This window comes from Cricetulus griseus, chromosome 2 (assembly GCF_003668045.3).
Source record: "Cricetulus griseus strain 17A/GY chromosome 2, alternate assembly CriGri-PICRH-1.0, whole genome shotgun sequence".
NCBI classification, from domain to species: domain Eukaryota; kingdom Metazoa; phylum Chordata; class Mammalia; order Rodentia; family Cricetidae; genus Cricetulus; species Cricetulus griseus.
The window spans coordinates 97,501,478-97,523,667 of record NC_048595.1 but is presented as its reverse complement, the minus strand read 5'-3'; the positions used below and the strand labels follow the sequence as shown (position 1 = coordinate 97,523,667).

General features: G+C 48.0%; 1 protein-coding gene across 1 annotated transcript in view; it reads left to right on the top strand.

Annotated features, from left to right (window-relative positions):
* The window catches only part of Ccdc180 (coiled-coil domain containing 180), a 60,558-nt gene that overhangs the window by 8,750 nt on the left and 29,618 nt on the right, over positions 1–22,190 (top strand). The window contains exons 3-18 of the mRNA XM_035438690.1: positions 4,129–4,217; positions 5,455–5,463; positions 5,916–6,025; positions 8,162–8,290; positions 8,369–8,479; positions 8,582–8,677; positions 10,942–11,105; positions 12,020–12,139; positions 12,716–12,795; positions 14,129–14,217; positions 14,992–15,114; positions 16,780–16,953; positions 18,485–18,600; positions 19,810–19,936; positions 20,960–20,999; positions 21,118–21,665. Coding sequence (XP_035294581.1) covers positions 4,129–4,217; positions 5,455–5,463; positions 5,916–6,025; positions 8,162–8,290; positions 8,369–8,479; positions 8,582–8,677; positions 10,942–11,105; positions 12,020–12,139; positions 12,716–12,795; positions 14,129–14,217; positions 14,992–15,114; positions 16,780–16,953; positions 18,485–18,600; positions 19,810–19,936; positions 20,960–20,999; positions 21,118–21,665 — 2,125 coding nt within the window. The remainder of the gene's footprint in view (positions 1–4,128; positions 4,218–5,454; positions 5,464–5,915; positions 6,026–8,161; positions 8,291–8,368; positions 8,480–8,581; positions 8,678–10,941; positions 11,106–12,019; positions 12,140–12,715; positions 12,796–14,128; positions 14,218–14,991; positions 15,115–16,779; positions 16,954–18,484; positions 18,601–19,809; positions 19,937–20,959; positions 21,000–21,117; positions 21,666–22,190) is intronic.

Sequence of the window (22,190 nt, the reverse complement as noted above, 5' to 3'; positions counted from 1 at the left end):
TGGTCCAGACAGAGGGCAGGAGCAATGGCTGGGAGAGGCTTTTCGAGCTAGTTAGAGCTTTGAACTTTGAGTTCAGTTTGTGAAGAAAGGAGGAGAGACTTAAAGGAAGTGGTTGGAAGTAGATTTCTGCACTGAATGCTTCTGGCTCTTTGTAGGTTGGAAGCTTTTTAATTACTGCTTTTATTTCATTAAAATTTTAATTGATTATTTCACCTAGATTTAACCCTGGTAGGTTGTCTGCATCAAGAAATCCATCCATTTCTTTTAGGTTTTCCAGTTTGGTGGTATACAGATTTTAAAAATATGTCCTTATGATTCTCTGAATTTCTTAAATTTGTGAATGGTGTCCTTTGTGATGCTGCCCCTTTCATCTCTAATTTTATTAATTTAAATCTTCTCTCTGTCTTTTGGTTGATTTGGCCAAGGGTTTGTCAGTCTTGTCCACTTTCTCAAATAACCAACTCTTCATTTCATTGCTTCCTTCAAAGAAGAACTAATATCAATACTCCTCAAGTTATTATGGAAAATAGAAATGAAGGGGCATTTCCAATTCTTTTTACTAAGCCTCTATTACCTTAACACTGAAACTACACAAAGAACCAACAAAAAAAGAAAATTCCAGAGCAAGATCCCTTGTGAACACCAATGCAAAAATTCTCAATAAAATTCTTGCAAACTAAATCCAAGAACACATCAAAAGGGTTATTTTTATTTTTTAAAAAAAGTGGTTAGAGGGCCAAAGAAGATGCCATACTACACATCCTTGCAATCTAGGGGGACAGGAGAGGAAGGTCTTTAGTTGGAAGATCCCACTGGACCTAGTAGTGACAGGTTGGGTGACTGGTAAAGACTCTATGAGTCTCAGGTCTATCACTGGGTAGACAGTAGAGCAATGTTTCTCAACCTCTGGATTGTGACTCCTTTGGTGGATCACATATTGGATATCCTGTATACCAGATATTTATACTACAGTTCATAACAGTAGCAAAATTACAGTTATGAAGTAGCAACAACAATAATTTTATGGCTGGGAGTCACCACAATATGAGGAACTGTATTAAATGGTCACAGCATTACAAAGGCTAAGAACCACTGCAGTAGAGACACTATTCCTCAAGATGGGGACCAGATCAGATGGGATGGGGAGATCAGTCATTCCTGGTGATCTCCCACCTTTAGAAGTTAAACTGGAGATTCCTAAGCAGGTCATCTCTGTTTGCTAAGTTTAAACTCAGTCCCCTACCAGGGGAAAGAAAGGAGTCAGGCTTCTTCTAAGCACCTCAAGCACACCAGCTTGGGACTTGGGGACTGGAAGGCTGGCCCTCTTTGCCTTTCACACAATGGGACAGGGAGGGGGCTCAGTGTTGCTACAAGTCTCTGCTCTGCACTGACCTTTGACTTCCCAGGATAATCTTCTGACCCTCAGCACCCTCTTCTACCTCCTGGGAACAGCCATTGCCCTCCCAGATCCACATTTGAGGCTAGTCTTCTTCGGATGTGGTCTCCTGCATGATGCCCTGAAGAAGACCTGTAGGCACAGGCGCCTGGGGTTTGTCCTAGTGCTTCCTTACTCTCCTGGAAGGCTGTGTGGCAACCGAACTGTGACTCTGGTCCTTACAGGGTCTTGAGCCCCGTCTGAGCTGACCTGTTCTCATCAAGGCCTAGGGACTTCCAACATCTTTCTAGGTCCCCTAAGGATTTCCTGTTACCTTGGGCTCAACCTAAGATCACCTGTCACTTTAAATGTAGACATAGCCCCAGCGCCAGCAGGACAGAGTTCTATGAACACTACTCCTCATGCAAGGGCATGGTCTGCTGATGTGCTGGCTTCCTGGGACAGACAGACAAGCCCAGCTGTATCATAGTCACAGAACTGGAGCACAGCTCTTGCAGCCTGAACAGGAACTGAGATGTGTTTGTAACCTGCTCAAATGACTGGGGCCACTAATTCCACATCTAGAGTTTCTCTAAGGCCACTTGTCCACTGACAACTCTCCTCCCTTTCTCTGTCCACACTCTCTCCTGCCTTCATTTTCTTCCTTTCCCACCAGTTGGGCTCAGTGGCTGTGGGTCACTGCTCCCCTATCAGTTCCCATTCTTCTGGCCCAAAAGCTTTACCCACTTTCCTTGGCCAGAGCTGCTGGACACCACCACCTGGTCCCTAGATTCAACCCCTCTATCTGGATCCCTGGACTCCCAGGAGACTCCTAGGCAGCTTTCCCAACCTGCCACAATCCTACACACACACACACACACACACACACACACACACACACACACACACACACACACACACACACACAGGAGTGGGAGGGAGGGAGGGGGAGAGGGAGGGAGAGACAGACAGACAAGCAGAGAGAGAGAGAAAGAGAGAGAGAAAGAGACCTCTATCTACCACAAAAGGGAGGCCATAGGTGGGCCTGCCTGTTCTCCTGGGATTTCTAGGGACTGGAGAACAAACATGGTACAGCCTAGGCCTCTTCTACCAGCCCTTCCAGCCTTCTCCCTCTCTCTTCCCTGTCCTCAACTATCAACTCCAGGGCCTCTTGCCCTATTGAAAGCAGAACCTGCTTCAGTTACTGCTCCCCTCCTCCCTTCAGTCCGGGTCTGCCTGGAAGAGCCTCTACTTCATCAGCAGCCCCCATTCCTTGTCCACTCTAGATGATTTTATTGAGGTCTCTTAGGCACTTCTGTCAATTCTAGCTGTGTCCCTGGCTGACCCTGCCCTTTCTATCTCTTTCTCTCTCTGTAAGTCAGAGCTCTCATGCCTGCTCAGGTTGTTGGGAAGTTCCTCCAGGGTTGGCAGAGATCAGCTAGGGTGGGAGGATAATAACAGAGCTACAGCGCCCATCTTCCTCAAAGCCCTTGAGCAAGTGCTTGAGAATTCCTCGCAGAATAGTAAAAAGACAGTAAATCTATATGCTTATTCCCCTCAGGTTGGAGGAGACCAGCCCACACTGTGTATGGGTTGGGCAGGGAAAATTAGATCTCCACTATATAAACCAACTCCTCAAATCCCAGGGGCAAGTGGCTGAGAAACCAGAGCTGACAGCAGATCTCATTGTCCCGTGGGCTCTTCTGGAGCTGCTTTGAGCCAGGGACGTTTGAAATAACAAGGTCTGAGAGCACCTCCTCCATGCTGCACAGTTGCTTAGCCCTCATCGGCTGCAGTCCAGACCTGTAGTCTCCCAACTGTGGGACTGCATGAGGACTCATAAGAGGCCTGCAGGAAAATACTGCTCCCCTTGGAGAACAGTAGGGCACTTTGGGTTCCTCTGGTGCTTGCCTCATAGATGGTGCATTTTATAGACTTTATTCTGGAGTTGATGTCACAGTCTTCCCTCCTGGTCCTTCCCCACTGAGTTAGTTTACTGAGAGACCTCAGCTCACTTCCCCTGACTCCACACAATGCCCCTCCCAGAAAATGGGCTTACTCCACTTGCCTCACATGATGGTGTCTTGGTTACAGTTTCAGAGGGTTTGGGTCCATGACCATCATAGTGGGGAGCATGGCAGCAGGCAGGCAGGCATGGTGCTAGAGCAGTAGCTGAGAGATTACATCTGATCCACAAGCATGAGGCAGAGAGAGATGGGGGGGCAGGGCTCTAACTGGGAATGGTATGGGCTTTTGAAGCCTCAACACTTACAGTGACACACTTCCTCCAAGAGGTCACACCTCCTAATCCTTCCCAAATATTCCACCAACTGTGAACCAAACATTCAAACATATGTGCCTGTGGGAGGCATTCTCATTCAAACCACCACAGACAGCCGGCTGAAGGACCAAATAAGGGTGCATGCTGAGAACTTTATCTTTGTTGGGCTGTTCACCTTTGTGATCCTTCATTTCCCATATGGAAAGGGTTCCAGCCCCTGACCCATATTGGCCAGGTAAGGGATTTACAGCTTATGTCTGAAGCAGGGACCTAACTCACCATCCAGAAACCCTCAGTGACTATGCTTGGAGACATAGTCAGCAGCATTGGTTGGGAGCCTGGACATTGCCTCCAAGGCTCTCTGGAATAGGAGGCCTGGGTGGTTGCCAATGCCTGTGCTGTGCTGGGAGTTGCGAGTGGGGGTAGGTAGGGGTGGGGGTCAGGGTTTACTCTTCTCTACTTGTTTCCTCAGGGAAAAGCAACAAGCCAGGAAGGAAAAGATGCGTGAAACAGAGGACATGATTGCTACCCGAGAGGTGCAGGGTCTCATGGACAACGTTGGTGAGCCTTCTGCCCTCAGCCCCAAGGGAAGGCCTGTCCTAGGCATGATGTCTCCAGATGGCAGAGTCTGCTGTGGTTCAACTTCAGAGGCTCCTGCTGTCCTCACTGGGGTCCTCTGCTCAGCTTCCCAGAGGATGTCTTTTGGGCATCCCCCAGGAGGGAGAGCCAGTGGCTGCTGCACTGTGGGCAATCCCAGGAAGGAGGGAGCTCACTACTGTGTGTGATTTGACAGTGCCACTTCTCAAGCCATACTTTCTTCCTCCTCACTGCATGTCCTAGTTTGACATTATCCACATGTGGGTGCCCTGCGTCTTTATGATTAAAACATTACCCATGCTCATTGTAAAAAGTCAGAAGGCACCACTACGTGTTGGCAGTAGTGCCCTTCTGCCGAGAGCCCCAGCCCTACTACCCCAGGTGGCAGCCAGCTTCCAGCTTCCAAGATAGACACAGGGCAAAGCAGAGCAGGTGATGGGGATGGAGTGCAGGCTCAGGGCTGAGGGTTCAGCTTCACATCCTGCTCAGCCGCCTGGGGCTTAGCTCTTTAACCACCAAGCCAGGGTGAGCACATTACAGGAGGCTAGTAACAGCCCCAGTCTCCTGGGTTGGTCATTGGGTGCGATAGTTAGAATGTTGCTGCCACATGGCAATGTACTCTAGTGTTGGCTAATATCGCTGCAAATGGTCTCTCTCTGGTTTTCAGTGGGTCATCTTACTGTATTGCCTTCTTGCCTTCTTGCTTGCTTGTTTTTTGTTTTTGCTTTGTTTTGTTTTGAGACAGGGTCTCTTTGTTGTATAGCTCTGGCTGTCCTGAAACTCCCTATGCCGATCAGGCTGGCCTGAAACTCACAGAGATCACTTGCCTCAGCCTCCCAAGTGCTGGGATTAAAGGTGCATATCACTATTCCTGACTTTATCTTACTTTATTTCATCTTCACGGTGGCACAAAAGCATACTCATGAACTCTTGTCTTTTTTCACTTTCAAGACAGATTTCAGCTCAGATAGTCAACATTTTGTCACAAAACAGGTCTTGTGTTAGATGATTTTTGCTCAGTTGTAGACTAATGTGGGCTGGACTAAGCTTCCATGCTCAGTAGATTAGGTATAATTAAATATATTTTCAGCTTACAGTATTTTCTCTTTATAGTGATTTTGCCAGATCAGAACTCCCTTGACTCAAAAAAGCATGTGTATTTGTATCTATAAAACTTCTTTTGTTGTTATTTTTGACACAGTTCCACTAAGTAGGCTGGCCTGAAGCTTAAGATCTTCTTGGCCTTTTCATGCTGGGACTGCAGACTTGTGCCATCCATGCTTGGCTGAAATTGTTTTAAAGAAAACTACAAACACTATCATTCTATATGCACCATTTGGGAATTTTGCCCCAGTAATTGTTGACTTATTTGTGGTACATGGGTTGAAGTCAGGGCCCCGAGCACATAGGCAAGTGCTTAACCACTGAGCTATACCCCACCCACCTCTCAGTCCTTGTCTCTCCATCTGAACCCTGTTCCTTATAGCACTCACAGGTCATCTTCTTCTTTTCTCTTGGTCCTTAAGTCTCTGCCACTTCTGGCCTGGCTTTGGGTCTGTCTTCTGAACTCAGGCCTGCGTGCTGATGTTCTCTGCCATGCTGGCCTCCCTGGGAGCACTGTTCTCTGTCTGCAGGCTCATCAGCTCTGTTGTTGCCCTGCAGTTTCTGAGAAGACAAGCTCCAGCATCCTCCAAGGGCAAGAAGAGTACAAGAAGAGGAATTACCTGAGTGCACTGGCAAGCTTTCAGGAGGAGATTGAGCAGATTGCGATGGTGAGCCCTGCTCCTTTCTGTTATGATATGGCGCGAAGGGGACCTTGGAAGGCTTCCATGGTGGGTGAGGGACAAATAGTGGGTGAGAGACAAATGTGCCATCAGGCAGTACTTATGTGGAAAATTTATTGGGGGGAAGATATAAGGGAATAAGGGAAGGGAAAAGAGAAAGACAGAGAGGGCTGCCTCCTCAGAAATGGCAGAAAGAGAGAGAGAGAGTAGGCAGAGCTTGTCTCTTAAAGTGACCTTCACACATGAGTACAGAGCCAGTGTACTGTCTGACATGTGCAGAGGTGGCACACTCTGCCAGGACCCCAAAGGATGGGGCCAGGTTTGCCTGGATCACAACATTCTCCCCTCTGTTCTTGTGGCATTCCTTGGGTGGGGAGGTGTGCTTTCATTGCCCCCAATCTCCATTCTCCTCCTCCCTACCTGGGTGGTCCTCAATGTCTCATCAAAACATAGACATGGATAGGATCATAGAAGGCATGTTCAAGGAGCTTGTTACAGGAATGCCGTAAGTGCAGGCTCTCTTAACTCTCAGAAAATCCCTGTCAGTAAGTCGGAGCTCTTACCTCATTTTTCAGAGAGGCCCAGAGTCTTACCAGGACAGGTATGAAAGGGGCCAAATCAGAACTGTTTGTCTGGCTAAAAGCCAGCCTTTGACTCACTGCTAGTCCTGCTGACAGAGAGGCAGAGGTATCCAAGATGTACCCTAAACAGTTCAGCACTTGTGGGGTTTGTATTAGTTAATTTTCCATTGCTGTGATAAAACACATGACCAAGGTGACTTAATGGTTCCAGAGGGACAAATCCTTCACAGTGAGGAAGCGTGGCAGCAAGTGGCATGCATGGTGGCAGGAAGCAGAGTACTCACGCCTTCAAATGCAACCCGAAGCAGTGAGAGCAAGCAAGAAGTAGGGGGGGCCTTAAGCTCTCCAGGCTATTCTCACTGACATACTTCCTCCAACAGGGCCACGACTCCTAAACCTCTACAAACAGCACCACCAACTGGGGACCAAGTGTTCAAATGCCCAAAACTCTGGGGGACTTTCAAACCGCCATAGACTCCGTAGTTCCCCACTCTTGGCTCTCTGTTCTTCTCAAGACTTCATCTCTAACTACACTGGGACTTGGAAGGCTCCTAAATGAGACCACTTATTCCTTCCACACTCCTCTCTCGAGACACAGGCCTATGTCTCCCGTTTCTCTCTTCTCTGACTCCCAGTCTTGAGTCCCAAGTACTGGCTGCATGTCCAAGGCACTAAGAGCAGAGTCCAGTCTTGTCTTCATTATGTCCCAACTAGATACCAGCCCTACCATCACTGCTTCTTCACTTCCATCAGCCTTGGTTTTCATATGCAGGGTAAACTTGGCTTTCTCTCATCCACTCCTTTAATGACTGTTGAATACCAGTTATAGACATGACCGCTCCTAGGTATGGTTGAGAAGAAGGATTTTATTGTAAATATGGGAGAGAGTGCAGCCAGAGGCATCCAGAAGGGTCCAGACTGAACAGGGCTATGAGAGGAAGGGGTGGGGTGGGGTGGGAGGGGTGTTGAGAGAGAAAGAGAAGAGAGAGCAAAGAGGAGGGAGAACCAAGAGTCAAGGGCAGAGGACCAAGAGAGAACCAAGAAAGGAGCACCAAGAGGGGACATGGCCAAAATGGCAGTGTTATATAGGAAAGAGAAGCTGAAGGAAGGGAAGCGAAGCCCAGGAGCTGGAGAAGTTTAGGGCAGGGGGCACACAGTGCTGAGAGGAGTCTAGGGGCCAAGCAGACACTTGGGTATGTTAAGAGGCGCCACAGTTAGTCCTTTGTCCTGAGTTTCTTTGGGAGCTGACAGGCTAGATCGGATGACAGCCCCTCCATCAGCTATTGAGGCGAGAATCAAGTGGCAGCCGGTACTACACAGAAGCCGTGCCTGGGATGCTGCAGGGTGCCCTGGTCTTCTGGGTGTGAGTTCATCATTAATCCTCAGCATCTCAGGTCTAGATAAATCAGTCCTCAACTCCTCAGGTCTAGATAATGATCCTTCTTGAGACGTGATGGGGCCTAGCACCTCCCCCATTACAGGGAAGGCCATCTCCCATGTGGGATGTTAACACCCTGACCCTCAGCCTCCTGGCCTGTCTCAGGAGATGGAACCTCTTATCCTGGAGAAAGGGGAGCTTCTTCTGAAGAAGATGGGCCAGTCTGATGATGATGTTGATATGCTCTTCAAAAAAGTCGAAAATGAACCTGATCTTGAGAGCCACAATATTGAGGTAGGGGTTCCCTGGAGGCTTTGCCTGCTCTTCCTACCTCTCCAGGAGCTCCTAGACTGACCCAGTTCCTCTGGGCAGAGTCTGTTGGAGCTATGGGAGAAGGTGGCTGAGAGATTCACGCAGCAGAAGCAGGAGATTAAGGATCTAGATCAAGAGCTGTTGGCACTGGAGGTCTCTCGAGCCAACAAGGCAAGTTGGCGTTCTCTAGAAGGGTTTATGGGACACCCTTCTTTTTCCTGTTAGTGCTCTAGGAACCGAGAGTCACTCACAGTGATGCCTTCTCCTCTCTAGCTGAAGGACGTGTTGAAGAGATATGTTGACATCCTAGAGAAAACCTCCTACCTCCTGCAGCCTGATGTATATAGGCTGATAGATAAAGAAGCCATGGTGAGTGGTGTTCTGTAGTGGGGAGGAATGTGGCCTAGGCTATCCTGAGCCTGTTGTCTCAAGAATGCATGATGTCCCTAGATAACTCAGGTAGGCTTCTTCGGTTGGGAATCAAATATTTGCAACTGCATTTTCAGTAGCAGTCATTGAGGAGTGTGTTCATGGTTTCCTGCTGTCTATAGTTACATGTCTAACACTCAGCCATCACTTACTGGGCCACGTCCCAGGCACTGTGTGTGTAGTGCTATGGGTGCTACACTCTGGGGTTGTTGTCTTAGGACTTTCATGGTCCCAGGACTCCCCACCCTTGGCAGTCCCAGCCTACTCTGGCTTCCCCATTCTTCCTGCCTTTCCTACTGGCCGGTGGTATCTCTGGCTGCATGGCACCTGCCTCTTGGCTCTGGCTCTTTACTTCCAGTCTCTCCACCCGCCCCCCCATGGATAGGGGAGACTGGAAGTAAATTCAAGGTTGTTCATGATGTCTCCAGAGTAAAGCCTGACTCTTCTGCTACGTGAAAGGGTTCTTGCTTGGGCTGCTCAGAGGTGCATTTTGCAGTGGTATTTGTGCAGAGCTGAGCGTTTCCTAGGTCTTTAATTGAGACAGCAGTGCTCCCTGCTAGAACATGTTTGGAGTGTGACAGCAGAGGTCCTCACAGTAACAGTCATCCTTATTTTAAAATTTTATTCTTAAAGAGATTTTTTAAAATTTGTGTATGTATATGTGTCTCTCCGTGTCTGTATTTGTGTGTCTCTCTGTGTGTATGTGTCTCTCTGTGTGTGTATATGTGTGTCTCTGTGTGTATGTATCTCTCTATGTCTCCCTGTGTGTATATGTGTCTCTGTGTGTCTGTGTCTCTCTATGTCTCTCTGTATGTATATGTGGGTCTCTCTGTATGTATATGTGTGTCTCTGTATGTATGTGTCTCTCTGTGTATGTGTGTCTCTCTGTGTGTATGTGTCTCTCTGTATGCATATTTGTGTCTCTCTGTGTGTATGTGAGTACTTGCAGAGGCTGAAAAAGGGCACTGGACCCGCCACTGTAGCTGCGAGTGGTTTTGAGCCATCCAGCCTGAGTGCTGGGAACCAAACTGAGTCCTCTGAAGGAGCAGTAAGCACTCTTAGCCACTGAGCCATCGCCCTGACACCTGGGTTTAATTAGCATACAAAATATGCTTTGTTATGGTGTTTTAAAACATGATCTGATTTGTTGACCCTCTCCCCACCTGGGTCTCCCCACCCCTCATTGCCGGCAGGCACCCTTCCACCAACCCCGTTAGCCTCCATCTGTCTCCATGCCGTATACTCTGCTACTCCCCCCTTGTCACGACACCTCTTTTTCTCCCCTCTTGGTCCTCTTTCCATCTCCATAATTTGCACCTATACTCACACCTACATGTGTACATTAAACACATATAAACATTAAAACTTAGGGCTCCATATGAGAGAGAATATATAATACTTGTCTTTCTGAGTCTGGGTCATCTCACTTAATATAGTAATTTCCATCCTAAAGTTTAGGCTTTGTGTGTCTCTAGTCTGGACATGACTCAGTGCTGTGCTTCCCTTCTGGTGCCCCGTCTCCTCAACTGTTGTCACCTGGCACGTGTGCTCACACTGTGTGTATTCGTCTCGTCAAATTTCACAACTCCTCTACTCTCACAGCACTGCTGTGGACCTGCAGGGTGAAGAAACACTTGCTTAGACCCCAGCGACACAGGGCTTGCTGGCATGAAGCCTCAGGCCCTGCTGGAAAGCCATGGTGGAATTCCTTCCCACTGAGCCTGGCTGGGCCTTCAACTAGCTAGAGGGAAATGGGTGGCATTGAGGTTTTATTATGTGATGGGGTGGGAGTGGTGAGGGGGGAAACTGCTCTCATTTCAGCAGCGGGGATGATGCAGGGTACAGGGCAGAGTCATGCTGTTCAATAAGGGGCTGTTGCCATCCTGGTCCAGGGACATGTAGATGGGCAGTCCTGGGAGGACCAGGTTTGGAGCTGGATCCAGCACATCTTTGGGTCTGGGTCTCAAAGCCATCACATGCAGCTGGGCTCTGATTTTTGGAACAAATTTATATAAAGGCAGCAAACAGCCAACTGGAATGTCACCCTCCCTCATTTTTAAGAAGTGACCCAGTGCAGCCACATTTCTGGGTTGGGGTTCCTGCTATCAGGAACATGCTTCAGCCTTCAAGGAAGACTCCTGAAGAACAGAGATTCATGGCCAGCGAACTGCCCTGTCTAAAGCCCCACTCATCTCTGACCCCAGGCCATGAACCAGGCTCTACTGGGAAATCGGAGGGCCATCGCCCAGCTGTTGGTCAACCTGACTGAAGCTACCCTGCAGCAGGAACTTGACAACCGCCACCGCTGGCAGGGCCTGGTGGATACCTGGAAGGATCTCAAGAAGGAGGCCCTGCAGCAGAGCTTCAAGTCAGTAGTGACACTCCTCCTGTCCCCCGTCCTTCCACACTCCCACCTACAGCTCCCTCCTAGCCGCCAGGCTGGTTTTTTTCCTGCTCTCTTCATCATTATTTAAAAATTCTACTGTCTTTTTTGCCCCCATATTTAAAGTTAGAAATAGATAAAGGCATCAAAAAAGAAATTAAGAGTCACCACTGACCCTTCCTAGAAGGAGAAGTAGACTAAGACTTGAGCACTTTCAGACCCACAGAGTCCATGCCGTTTTAGATCTTGTTTTCTCATGAACACTATTTCACAACTATTCTCTGAGCTCAGTATGAATTATCGGGAAGTGTTCATGTAATTGTCTGTTTATTTACATTCTTCTGTATTAGTTATAACCTAGGTGGATACCTCCCACCTTCCAGGAGCTTGTTTCCTCTGTGGGAGAAAGAGGGAGGGAGGACCCATCTCTGCACTTGTGTGCTGAGGCTCAACCTTGCCCTTCCATGTGCCCTCGATGAAGTCTCCAAGTGTGCCAAGCCTGCTCCTCCACCCTCCAGGCATCCTAACAACCCTGCAGTAGGGTCTCAGCGATGACTCTATAAACAGAGCTTGTCTGGGTCCAGGATTTAAAGGTCAACAGATAGCAGTAGCAATGGCCACAGCTGACTTTTTCTGGACACTTCCCATGATGTAGGGGGCATGGGGCTTAGGGCTTTGTCTGTCATCTATCTGAGTCCTCACACATTCCCAGTGATGGGTGCTGCGGTCAGCTCCGTGTTACAGTCCAACGCTCAGAGTGGAAGAGGAATTTGTTCCTGGTCATGGGGTCTGAGGTGGGGCCATTATGGTCTGGGTGGTGTGGGCCAGGGGATCAGTGCCTTCTTGCCTGAGTCTCCCTCCCACTTATCTCCTCTGTGATGCGGCATCTGGCTGCCCAGTGAGTTTATGGCTAGCAAGGATATCCAGGAGCCCCCTGCTGTGCAGAAGGAGCTGGAAGAAATGCTGACGAACCAGCGGGTCCTTCAAAAAGTGAGGCTGGATCACCTCTGCACCATCTGGTACGGTCAGTCCCCTTAGCACCATCTAGTATGGTCCCCCTCGGCACCATTTGGTATGGGGTGTAGGAAGGATCACTGGAGTCAGTACCTTTGGGAGTCCAATAGAGAGATCATGTGACCTAGATCTTCCCCTGAAACTTCCACACCAGGCCACCTCCTGGTGCTGGAGGGCGGGGCTGGCCACCCCAGCCCCGATGGCAAGAAAAGTCATAGCTCATTTGCTGTGGAAAGAAGCTCAGATTGGTCCTGCCAAAGAGCTCACTAAGAAACTGTGGCCAGGGAGGAGGGAGAGGAGGCCTGGTAAGAAGTGGCTAGACAGCCATACCTTTGGCCCTCATCCTGAGGCACTTTGGAGAGTAGGTAGGCTGGGAGGCTACTGGCACAGGAGGCTCCATTCAGGGTCTTCCTGATAGCAACCTTGTGAATAGTAAGTTATGAGGTGCCAAAAGGGGTACCAGGAGATCCCAGCCAGTTCTTTCCCTTCTTCAGTATTATATTACCAGGATATTAAATATGCTGGCCCTTTCGGCAAGTTTTGTGCAGGCAAGGTTTACCTGTCATCTCTTCTTTCCCCAGTGACCTCCTCCCCCCAAACTATAACAAAAACCATCTGACTGAGTGGTATGATTCTCTCACTTCCCTGAACAAGCAGCTTGGTGAGCATCTCTGTGAGATTTCTAGAACTTTACAGAACTCTTCCCAAGTAGTAGCTTGCTATAGTCAGCCCTCCAGTCATGTATCTAAGGAGTGGTGGCCCCTCCATCCTGGGACTTTAGGATGAGTGATCCCTGAAGGTCAGTCCACAGGCATGCTAACCACAAATTCTGACATCTGACTCCTGACCCAAGCAAGGAGACAGAGACATAGGGTCTCTGCTTAACTCTCAGGATGGTGCAATGGCCATGTCCTGAACGTCTTATAGTTGGAAGTATGGGATTAAGGTCCAATCCTGCTGCATCCTGGTGCATGACCATGGGGAAGTCAAGGCATCTCTCATGGCCTCAGTGTCCTCCTCTGTAGAGACATGAACAGGACTAATCATGGCCCCTACCTTGTGAATTAATGTCTATTTGCAGTTTAGTCCCTAGCTCACAGAAAGAAGGCTGACCCATAAATGGTAACTGTTTAGAACAGTCCACATTAAGAGTGTGAGGTCACAGTCACAGCTGTCTGGTTGGGAAATAAGTTTAGGACGTGGCCACACTCATTTGTCTACTTGTGCTCTCTGACTGCTTGGGATGCCTTGAAAGCAGTCCAGACTGCATGACACAAAGCTGGAAATACTGGCTCAGTCGTGTTGTGGAAAACGTGTGCTAACTAAGCCTTACTTTAGAAAGTGTAATGATTTTTCTGTCTTTGAGGCTCACTACAACCCAGTGAGGTCAGTGGCCATGCCCCAGGCACTCATGTTACTGCCACACGATACTTGAATAGGTGAAGAGAGCAAAGATCTGTTTTGGCTCATGGTCTTAGAGGATTTCAATGGCATGGCTGAAACAATGTGGGAGCCTGTGGTAGAGACTCCATACATCACAGGGGACCAGGGAGCAGAGAAGGCAGCTGACCAGAGGCCAGGCTGTAGCCGTTAAAGGTCCACCCCTAATGACCTGCTTCTGTCAGCTAGGCTTCACCTCCTAAAGGTTCCAAAGCCTTTCAAAACAGTGCTACCAGCTGGCAAACGTATTCAAAACTGGAGCCTGTGGCATGCATTTCAGACGCACAACTTTCACATGTGCCATTGTCTTTGCGTCCCAGAAGATCCCCTGAGCCTGAAGCTTCTGCTAGAGATGAGCTCCTCATAGGAGGGCATCCCCTTGGGGTGCTAGGGACTCTATGAGGGGGAGACACCAGCCCCTAACCTAAATAGAGTGTTCTGCCGAGCAACCTTCACAGAGGAAGCTCTTTGCTGAGGGAACACCTTTCCTAACTTTCCCCTTCCTCTTGGGAGAGCATCTGACCTTTGACCCATTTTGTTTTCTGCTCCTGGAGACACCTACCACATGGACTGCTTGTCTCTGGTACGCTTCCTGTATGAGAAGATTTGGCAGGAGTGCCTGGCCCATGTGCAGAATTGTAAGGTAGGCTTCTCTTTCTTTAGGGCTGGGAAGAGAAGCTGTGTGCTAGACCTGATGCCCCACCCCCAGCCTTCCTCCCTGTCCCTTCCTCTTCAGTCTCCAGTGAGGCTATTCTTCCTTCCTGTGAGGCACCAGGTGCTCACTGGCCGTTGGGCTCCTGGTTCCTTTTACCTGGCTGACCCTCAGTCTACAGGGCTGAGCTCAGCATTGCTCCTTCTGGGAGGCCCTGTGAAATGGAACTGTATATTCATAAGCCATCTCTGGTCTTTCTTTACCCTTGGCCGTATTCTTCATAGCACCAGTCCTTGTCACAGATGGGGACCATATTCTAAGGGTACACCACAATGCCACTTTATAGATAGTGCTGACCCTGACTCCAGCCCCTCCATTCTCTCTGGCTTGCCTGCCTCTGGGCAGGGTAAAGCAGTGAGCTTATTTTCAACCTGTCCAGGACAGCAGCAGATTTTCTGGAATTTGGGAAATAGTTTGTCAAAAATCCCCTCTCTGGCTCCTTAGTAAAAGTGTTTAGATGAAAAACCTACAAAAGCCGAGGCATTTTGAAAAGTTCTGAGCCCTGAGAGCCTGCTCACTACCCTCAGAGAGGGCATCCTATTCTCCAGACACCTCTGGCCAACTCTGATGGGCACCCTATCCATCCAGGAGCAGAACCAAAAGGACTCAGTGTGCTTCTTGCAGCCCCCTGGGGGCCCTGAAGCAGCTCATTGACAGCAAGGCTTTCACAGCCAGGCTTCGCCTTGCTCTCCTCCCACCCTGCAGAAGCAGCTGCTGGACTGGAAAGCATTTTCAGAAGCAGAAGCAGAGAGCCTGGTGAATCCAGCCTTCTTCCTGGTGGTAGGGGAGTTCCAGAGCAAGGTGGAGAAGAAGCTGGAGCTCCTAGATGTATGTACAGGGCTCTGGGGGCTCTCCAGGTGGGGCACATCTCTGGAGCACTGCAGTGCAAATCCTAGAAGTCTAAGGTGTCCCTGGTGTGGCCCACACCAGTCCCTTCCTGCCCAGGCCTCCTCTGGTAACTATACCAGATCATCCCCTTCATCCTGGGATGCCCATGCTCAGGAAAGCCACTTAGGCCATAAGTGTACTAGAGCCGCTACTGGCCCCTGTGTTGAAAGCTGTGGAAGGCAAGGAGCTCCCAGCCCCAAGAGATTCATAGTCTTGATCTAGAGTCAGCACACCTTTTCTATGAAGGGCCAGGTAGTGATTGTGTTAGGCTTTGTGGGCCACAGATGTCTGTCATAACTTATCACATCTACCAACCTAAGCAATGTAGAAAACAAGGGTGTGGATATGTTCCCGTACCTTTATTAGTAGTCAGGATTTGAAGTGCATTTAATTTTCAGGTTACTTCTTCCCTACTACTTTTGATTTGTTTTAAAACTGTTTAAAAATGAGAGAATCTGTGCTTAGCTCTCAAGTCCAAACAAAATCAGATGGAGTGCCAGATTGACCCTGCAGTCTAGTCTACCAGTCTCTGTCCCAGATGAGTGCATACAACCTGTGCATTTTTGTTTTTTTGTATGTGTGGTGCAGGCCATCAAACTCAAGTCTTCACATCTGCTAAGAAAGCTCTCTGTCAATGAACTGTCTCTAATCCTAATATGCAGAGCTTTTCAAAAATTTTTTTGATTTATTATATTTTCTGTATGAATGTTTTACCTGCATGCATGTATGTGTACCATGTATGAGCCTGGTGCCTGAGGAGGCCAGATGAAGGCATCAGAGAATGGAGCAATGAACGGTTGTGAGCCACCATATGGCTGCAGAGAACCTAACCCAGGTCTTCTGAAAGAGCACCAAGCACTCTTAACCATTGCGCCGCCATCTCTCCAGCCCCTGACATATAGTTTTGAAAAGGTGAAGTTGCATGTGAGATTTTAACAACAGGTGTGGAATTGTACCCAGATGCTAAGAGACAGAGTGTTCTTGAGAAAGGTACCCAGGCTGAGGTAGTTCAGTCCTGCTGTCCCATGCAGGGAAGGCCAGGAGCCTGTCTTAGTTAGGGTTTCTATTTCTAAAACATCATGATCAAATAAACCTGGGAGCAAAGGGTCTGTTTTGTTTACACATCCACATTGAAGTCCATCATTGAAAGAAATAAGCAGAAACTCAGGCAGGGTGGCAACCTGGAAGTAGGAGCTGAAGCAGAGACAGTGAATGAACACTGCTTACCAGCTTGCTCCTCATGGCCTGCTTAGCTTGCCATCTTATGTAATGTAAGACCACCTGCCCAGGGATAGGTAGCACCATCAACAGTGAGCTGGACCAGCCCACATCAAGCTTTAGTCAAGGAAATGCTCAACAGACTTACAATGGGCCAGTCTTATGGAGGTGTTATCTCAATTGAGAGTCTCTTTTTCCATTTGACTATAGTGTGTGTTAAGGTGACACAAAACTAACCAACACAGAGCCTACAGCTGACTTTGAGGGATGGTGCTCAGGTAGTAACTTCTGTCTTTGGAGACACAGGGCCCTGTGGACAGGTCATCTTTGGAGCCTGGGCCAGTCTGCCCTCCAGGTAACTTCTCTGTGTTCTACCTTGGGCGGCAGAACTCCTTTGAGACCTTGGCCAAGCAGATGGAATTTCAGAGTGCAGACCTCTTCAGGTACTTCCAGGAGGCCGTGAAGCTGTGGGAAGAGCACCAGAGTGTTCTGCTGTCACAGGAGCTGGAGCTGGAGAAGAGGATAGAGCAGCATCGGCAGAAGCACAACCAGGAGAACCAGGTGCCCAAAGCCTAGGGCCACCTGGGGAGATGCGGGCTGTATCCACACTGCAGCTGCCAGCTTTCAGATAATAAGTAATAAATAAATAAAAAGCCAATTTAACAAAAGCACCATAAACAAAAATGAACTGAAAATAGACCTTAAACTCAAATGTAAAAGCCTTAAATTATAAAATGTGTGCAGGTGGAGGCTTGCCTTCCTCTTGAGGGAAGATGGGAGTGAACTTGATGGGTCTTGTGAATCAAGCTTGTCTCTGAGAGTGTGTACAAGAAAGAGAGACAGAAAGACTGACTGACTGACTGACTGACTGACTGACTGACTGACTGACCGACCGACTGACTGACTGACTGACTGACTACCTGACTAACTGGCCGAGACTGAATGGGGAGTAGTCTGTAACATGATGTGGAGCTGGTGCGGTGGCTTAGCAGGTAGAGGTGCTTGCACAAAAGCCTAATGACCTGAGTTCAATCCCAGTGTCAGGAGAGGCTTCCAAGAATTGTCCTCTGATCTTCACATGCATGTGCCTGAAAACACACACACACACACACACACACACACACACACACACACACACGCGCGCGCGCGCGCGCGGGCGCGCATACACATACATACGTACACACACATACACACACACTGAGAGAAAAACAAAAGAATTAAGTAAATAAGAAAATAAACAAGACGATCAAAGTATAATTTCATGAGCCATGGCTTACTGCTTGCCAAAGAGAATGAATTCTTTTTTCCCCATAGTGTTAAAAGAAGATGACAATGTAACAAATCTCAAAAGGATGGCATGTGACAGACAGGTGCACTGCCCCCACAGTGAACTCCAGAGTTAATTGATATGCAGTTGTTTGAGTAGGGGGAAAGCAGACCTTTTTGGGAAGTCAAGCCTAATTAAAGACTATGGTGGCCCTTTTATGAGATGTTTCTCAGGAGAAACTGGCTAGACCCCCGGGCCCAGCATGACAAGTAAGGTTGCTTCATTGTGAGGAAGTGGCAGCTCTGGTGGTGGCTTCAAAGCTCCCAAGTTTGAGTCAGTCTGAACTCTCTCAGTCTGCAAAGAAGCAGCTGACAGTGATGCCTGTCACATCCTAAACCCACAAAGTATCTAAATCTTGAGATCCTATGCCTTTTGAAGTCCCAATTGTGGAGCTAACTCACCTATGTGGCCTGATAAAGTGAGGTATAGGTAGCGTTTCAGGGAACTGGCTCCAAGTTGTCACTTACAGATGCCTCAGAAATGTGTAGTACAGGCTTGACAATAGGGCCAAAGCACAAGAGACATGTCCTTGAACTGGCTCTTGTGAGCTGGGGCCTTGGGGAGGTAGATAGGGACAAAAGGACATTCCAGGAACAGAGAAGAGCCTGCAAGTGTGTGCTGGGAAGAGCCTGGGTGGTCACAGACTTGGTCCCTCTCAGAGTCTTTTTGCCTAAACCTGGAGAAAGTAGGATCTGCATGTCACTAACATTCTTCCAGCCCTGGACACTCAACCTGTGCTTCCCTTGTTTTGGGAATGGTTGACAGATCCAAGAGGTTAACCTCGATAAGCTTCTAGACCAACTGAGACAGCAGAGCCAACAAGAGACACTGAAGAGCCACCTGGAGAAGGCCAAGAATTTTCTGAGGAACATGAAGTCTAGGTAAGCTGACCAGACTTCAGGAAACAGGAGGAATGGCCTGGATTCACAGTTAAGGGAACACCAGCTAGTGCAGGAGACCAGAGCTGTGATGGACAAATTCAGATAAAAGCCTTGTCTCAACACTGGTGAACATTAACAATAATCCTTTGCCCCTCACCTGGGAACCTGCAGAATTTCCCAGCGAGAATTGTGGCAAGTTTGTAGTGAGAAGTGTCAAGGCCATAAAATGTAAACATGTATACTCTTTGAGGTTTTTTTTTTTTTTTTTTTTTTTTTTTTTGGAGGGTAGCTTTGGAGGCTGTCCTGAATCAGTAGACCAGGCTGGCCTCAAACTCACAGAGATCTGCCTGCCTCTGCCTCTGTTGTGCTGGGATTAAAGGCCTGTGCCATCACTGCCCAGTTTATGTATAATACTCTTTGTTAAAGGGACAGAAAAGTCAAGTTTTGCAAACAGAGATGTCCCCCTCATTCTTACCCAGCTGTTGTTCCTTTGTATGAGAATGCACATTTATATATGCAGATACGTATCAATATAGTGTTTTAAAAATAAAGGATGACTTATATAATGCAAATTATTCTTCAATTTCAGACCTATTTCAGTTTTTAAGTGACCATATAGAATTTACTACTATAATTACTTAAAAGATACTTGATCACATGTTAGCCATCTCAGTGATTAGCTTTTCTCTATTGGCTCTGGGTTCTCCATAGAATTACTAACAGTTCTCTGTGAACTGCTTTATATTTTCGTGCCTCTTATACAGCTGGTTCTGTAGGGACCATTCCCAGAAATAGACTGCACATGACCTGAAGGTTTACCTTTGGGTAACTAAGTAAGCTCCTGAGCCTTGTTTACTTTGTCTGAGAAACAGATAACATTTCTGAGCCTGGTGATGTTTGTGGGTTTGATGGGATAATGCAGATTAAGTTCAAGGACAGAGTTAGGATCATGGATAGGAAAAGTGAGTCCATATTACAAACAAGAAACTTCCCAGATTCTCTACATAGAGCATGTGCTCCTTGTATGATCAGGGAAACAGTACAATAGCTCTAAGACGGCCTCTGTGACAAAAAAAAAAAAAAAAAAAAAAAAAGCCACCCAGCAGCTCTGTACAATGCTAGTTGCCAGATGGAGGCCTGGGGCATGGCTCCAGCGAGGGTCTCCAGCAGAGGCCCCTCACACAGTCGTTTCATCCTCCTCTCTCCCAGGTATGAATGTTTCCACATCCTCCTGACCAAAGATGTGATGGAGTACCCAGGGTTAGTACTGAAAGAGCTCAACTGCTACAGCTTCACCCTCAGCCGACACTTCTTCGTTCGTGAAATCTTTGAACAGGTATCAAGGACAGATGGCACACCCCTGTCCACTCGATAAGTAGGAAAGGGGAGAGGATGGCTTCCTGTCTGATCTGACCACAGTAGCAACATCATTCCCCAGGCAGGGTATTTTAAACCATTTGGGAGTAGGAATCCGTGTTAGGATGTCAAGGATGAAGAGACTGAACAAAGACTTTCTCTTAGTTTGAAAGGGCCTAGGGGCTAGGTAAATGGCTCAGCAGAGAAAATGCTTGCTGGGCAAGTGTGAAGACCTTAGTTCAAATCCCGAGAACCCACATAAAGCCAGGCACAGTAGCCCACATCTGTAGTTCCGTTGCTTCTATGGGGAGATGGGAGTCAGAGCCAGGAGGATCCCCAGAAGCTCAGAAACCAGCTAGCCTGATATACACTACAGTGAACAATAAGGAGACCCACAGTGAGGATAGACACCCACAGTTGTCCTCTGACATACACACAGGCACACACACCCCCACACACAGTGACATGACCCCCTTTCTCACTTGCATGCACATATGATTGACAGGCTCCAAACTGAAAGTGAAAAGTCTAATTCTATAACGCTTTTTGTCTCATTCATTGTGTCTACCACTGGCACATGATTCTGCTAAAATTAAGCCGAGACCCATTCACTCTTCACTCAGGTGTTCCTCACCAGCTCCACCTCATCAGAACCAGCTCAGCCAGGATCATGTTATCAGGCTCATTCTGTCCACCCTCCCTGGACTCTGGCGCATCTGCCAGTTCACCCTGCTGCCCACCATTTCCTCTAGTTCAAGTGTGAGACTGTGTCCGAATGAGCCCCGATTCTGTTACCTCGTGCTTGCCATGAGGCTGTGCTAGCCTGTTGGGAATTAAGAAAAAATGTTTGCTTGCCCCGAGGATGCACAGATTGCCCCAGTAAATGAAGTTGGTCATAGCCCGCATCAGAGCCTTTTTACCTAAAGAGACAAGAAGCTTTAGAAGCAGCAGTCTGGGAAAAGGCTTTGCTGGCCCTGCAGTGAACTGTATTTTTTCCTTGTAGAATTTGGCTGGGGAAGTGACTTTCAAATTCAGGCAACCAGGTAACACAACCTGAGCCCCGGGCTCAGTGCCATCACTCCAGTGCATCTGTGGGTTGGGAGCCCAGTCCAGGCAACACCAGTCTCTGTCTAATTATCCTTTAATGTTGGTCACAAACAGAAAGCCATGAAAAGCTCTTCATGCAGAAAATAAGGAAGCTGAAGAAAAAACGAAAGGCGAGAGTGGCAATACGCAAAGCTGAAGAAAGCATAGGTCAAGAGACGGCTTCCGAGAAGCAGGCTGAAGAGATGGAAGAAGAAACAGTCGAAGAGACAGAACTCATCATGGCTGGAGAGGCACGGAGCCACGGGGACAAGTTCCCACAGAGGGGCAGTATGGATGAGTCCAAAGAAGATTCTTCCCAAGAAGCTGAAGAATTGGGCAGCATGAAAGAGACTGTCTCAGAGGCATCCCAGGAACCAGAACATGTGAAGTCTCAAGAAGAGAACGAAGGGGTGGAGGCAGATAAAGAGGAGGAAGAGGACCAAAAAGAGGAGCATAAGGAAGAGGAAGAAATAAAAGAGGAGAAGGAAGAGGAGGAAGAGGGGGAGGAAGAAGAGGAGGAGGAGGAAATGAATGAGGAAGAGGAAGAGGAGGAGGAGGAGGAGGATGACAAAATGACTGAAGATGAGATGGAGTTCTTTCAAGAGTGCCTTTTTATGGGTTTGGTAAGCCATCCACTGGTTCATTGTTGGTTATGAAGAAAGTCTGCTGTGTTTATCCTATGCAAATTATTCAGATAAGCTGGGGTTCCCAGCACCTCAGTCTCCACAGATAGAGCTACAAGAGTATTTATTCCATTCTATTTTTTGTCAACAAACATCCAGTTCTTCCTTCAAGCAATAATTTTTAAAATTTGTCTTTTTTTTCTCATGCCCCTATACCCTATCCTTTCACATGGCTTTCTTCATCCCTTCCTGGGGTCTTTCTCACCTCCTGTTTATTGCACAGATTGTCTCAGTCGCTCCTATTTTAACCCTTGTCTCTTCCTGTTCACTGGATAGATAACAAAACACTCAGGCAAAGCTCAGCTTGATGGGTAGTTTTAATTGTCAACATGATAAACCTAGAATGGTCTGGAAAGAGTCTCAGTGAGAGATTGTATACATCAGGTTAGCCTGTGGTCATGTCTGTCTTGATTGATGTGGGAGGCCCGAGCCCACCATTCCCCAGGCAGCACATTTTAAACTGCA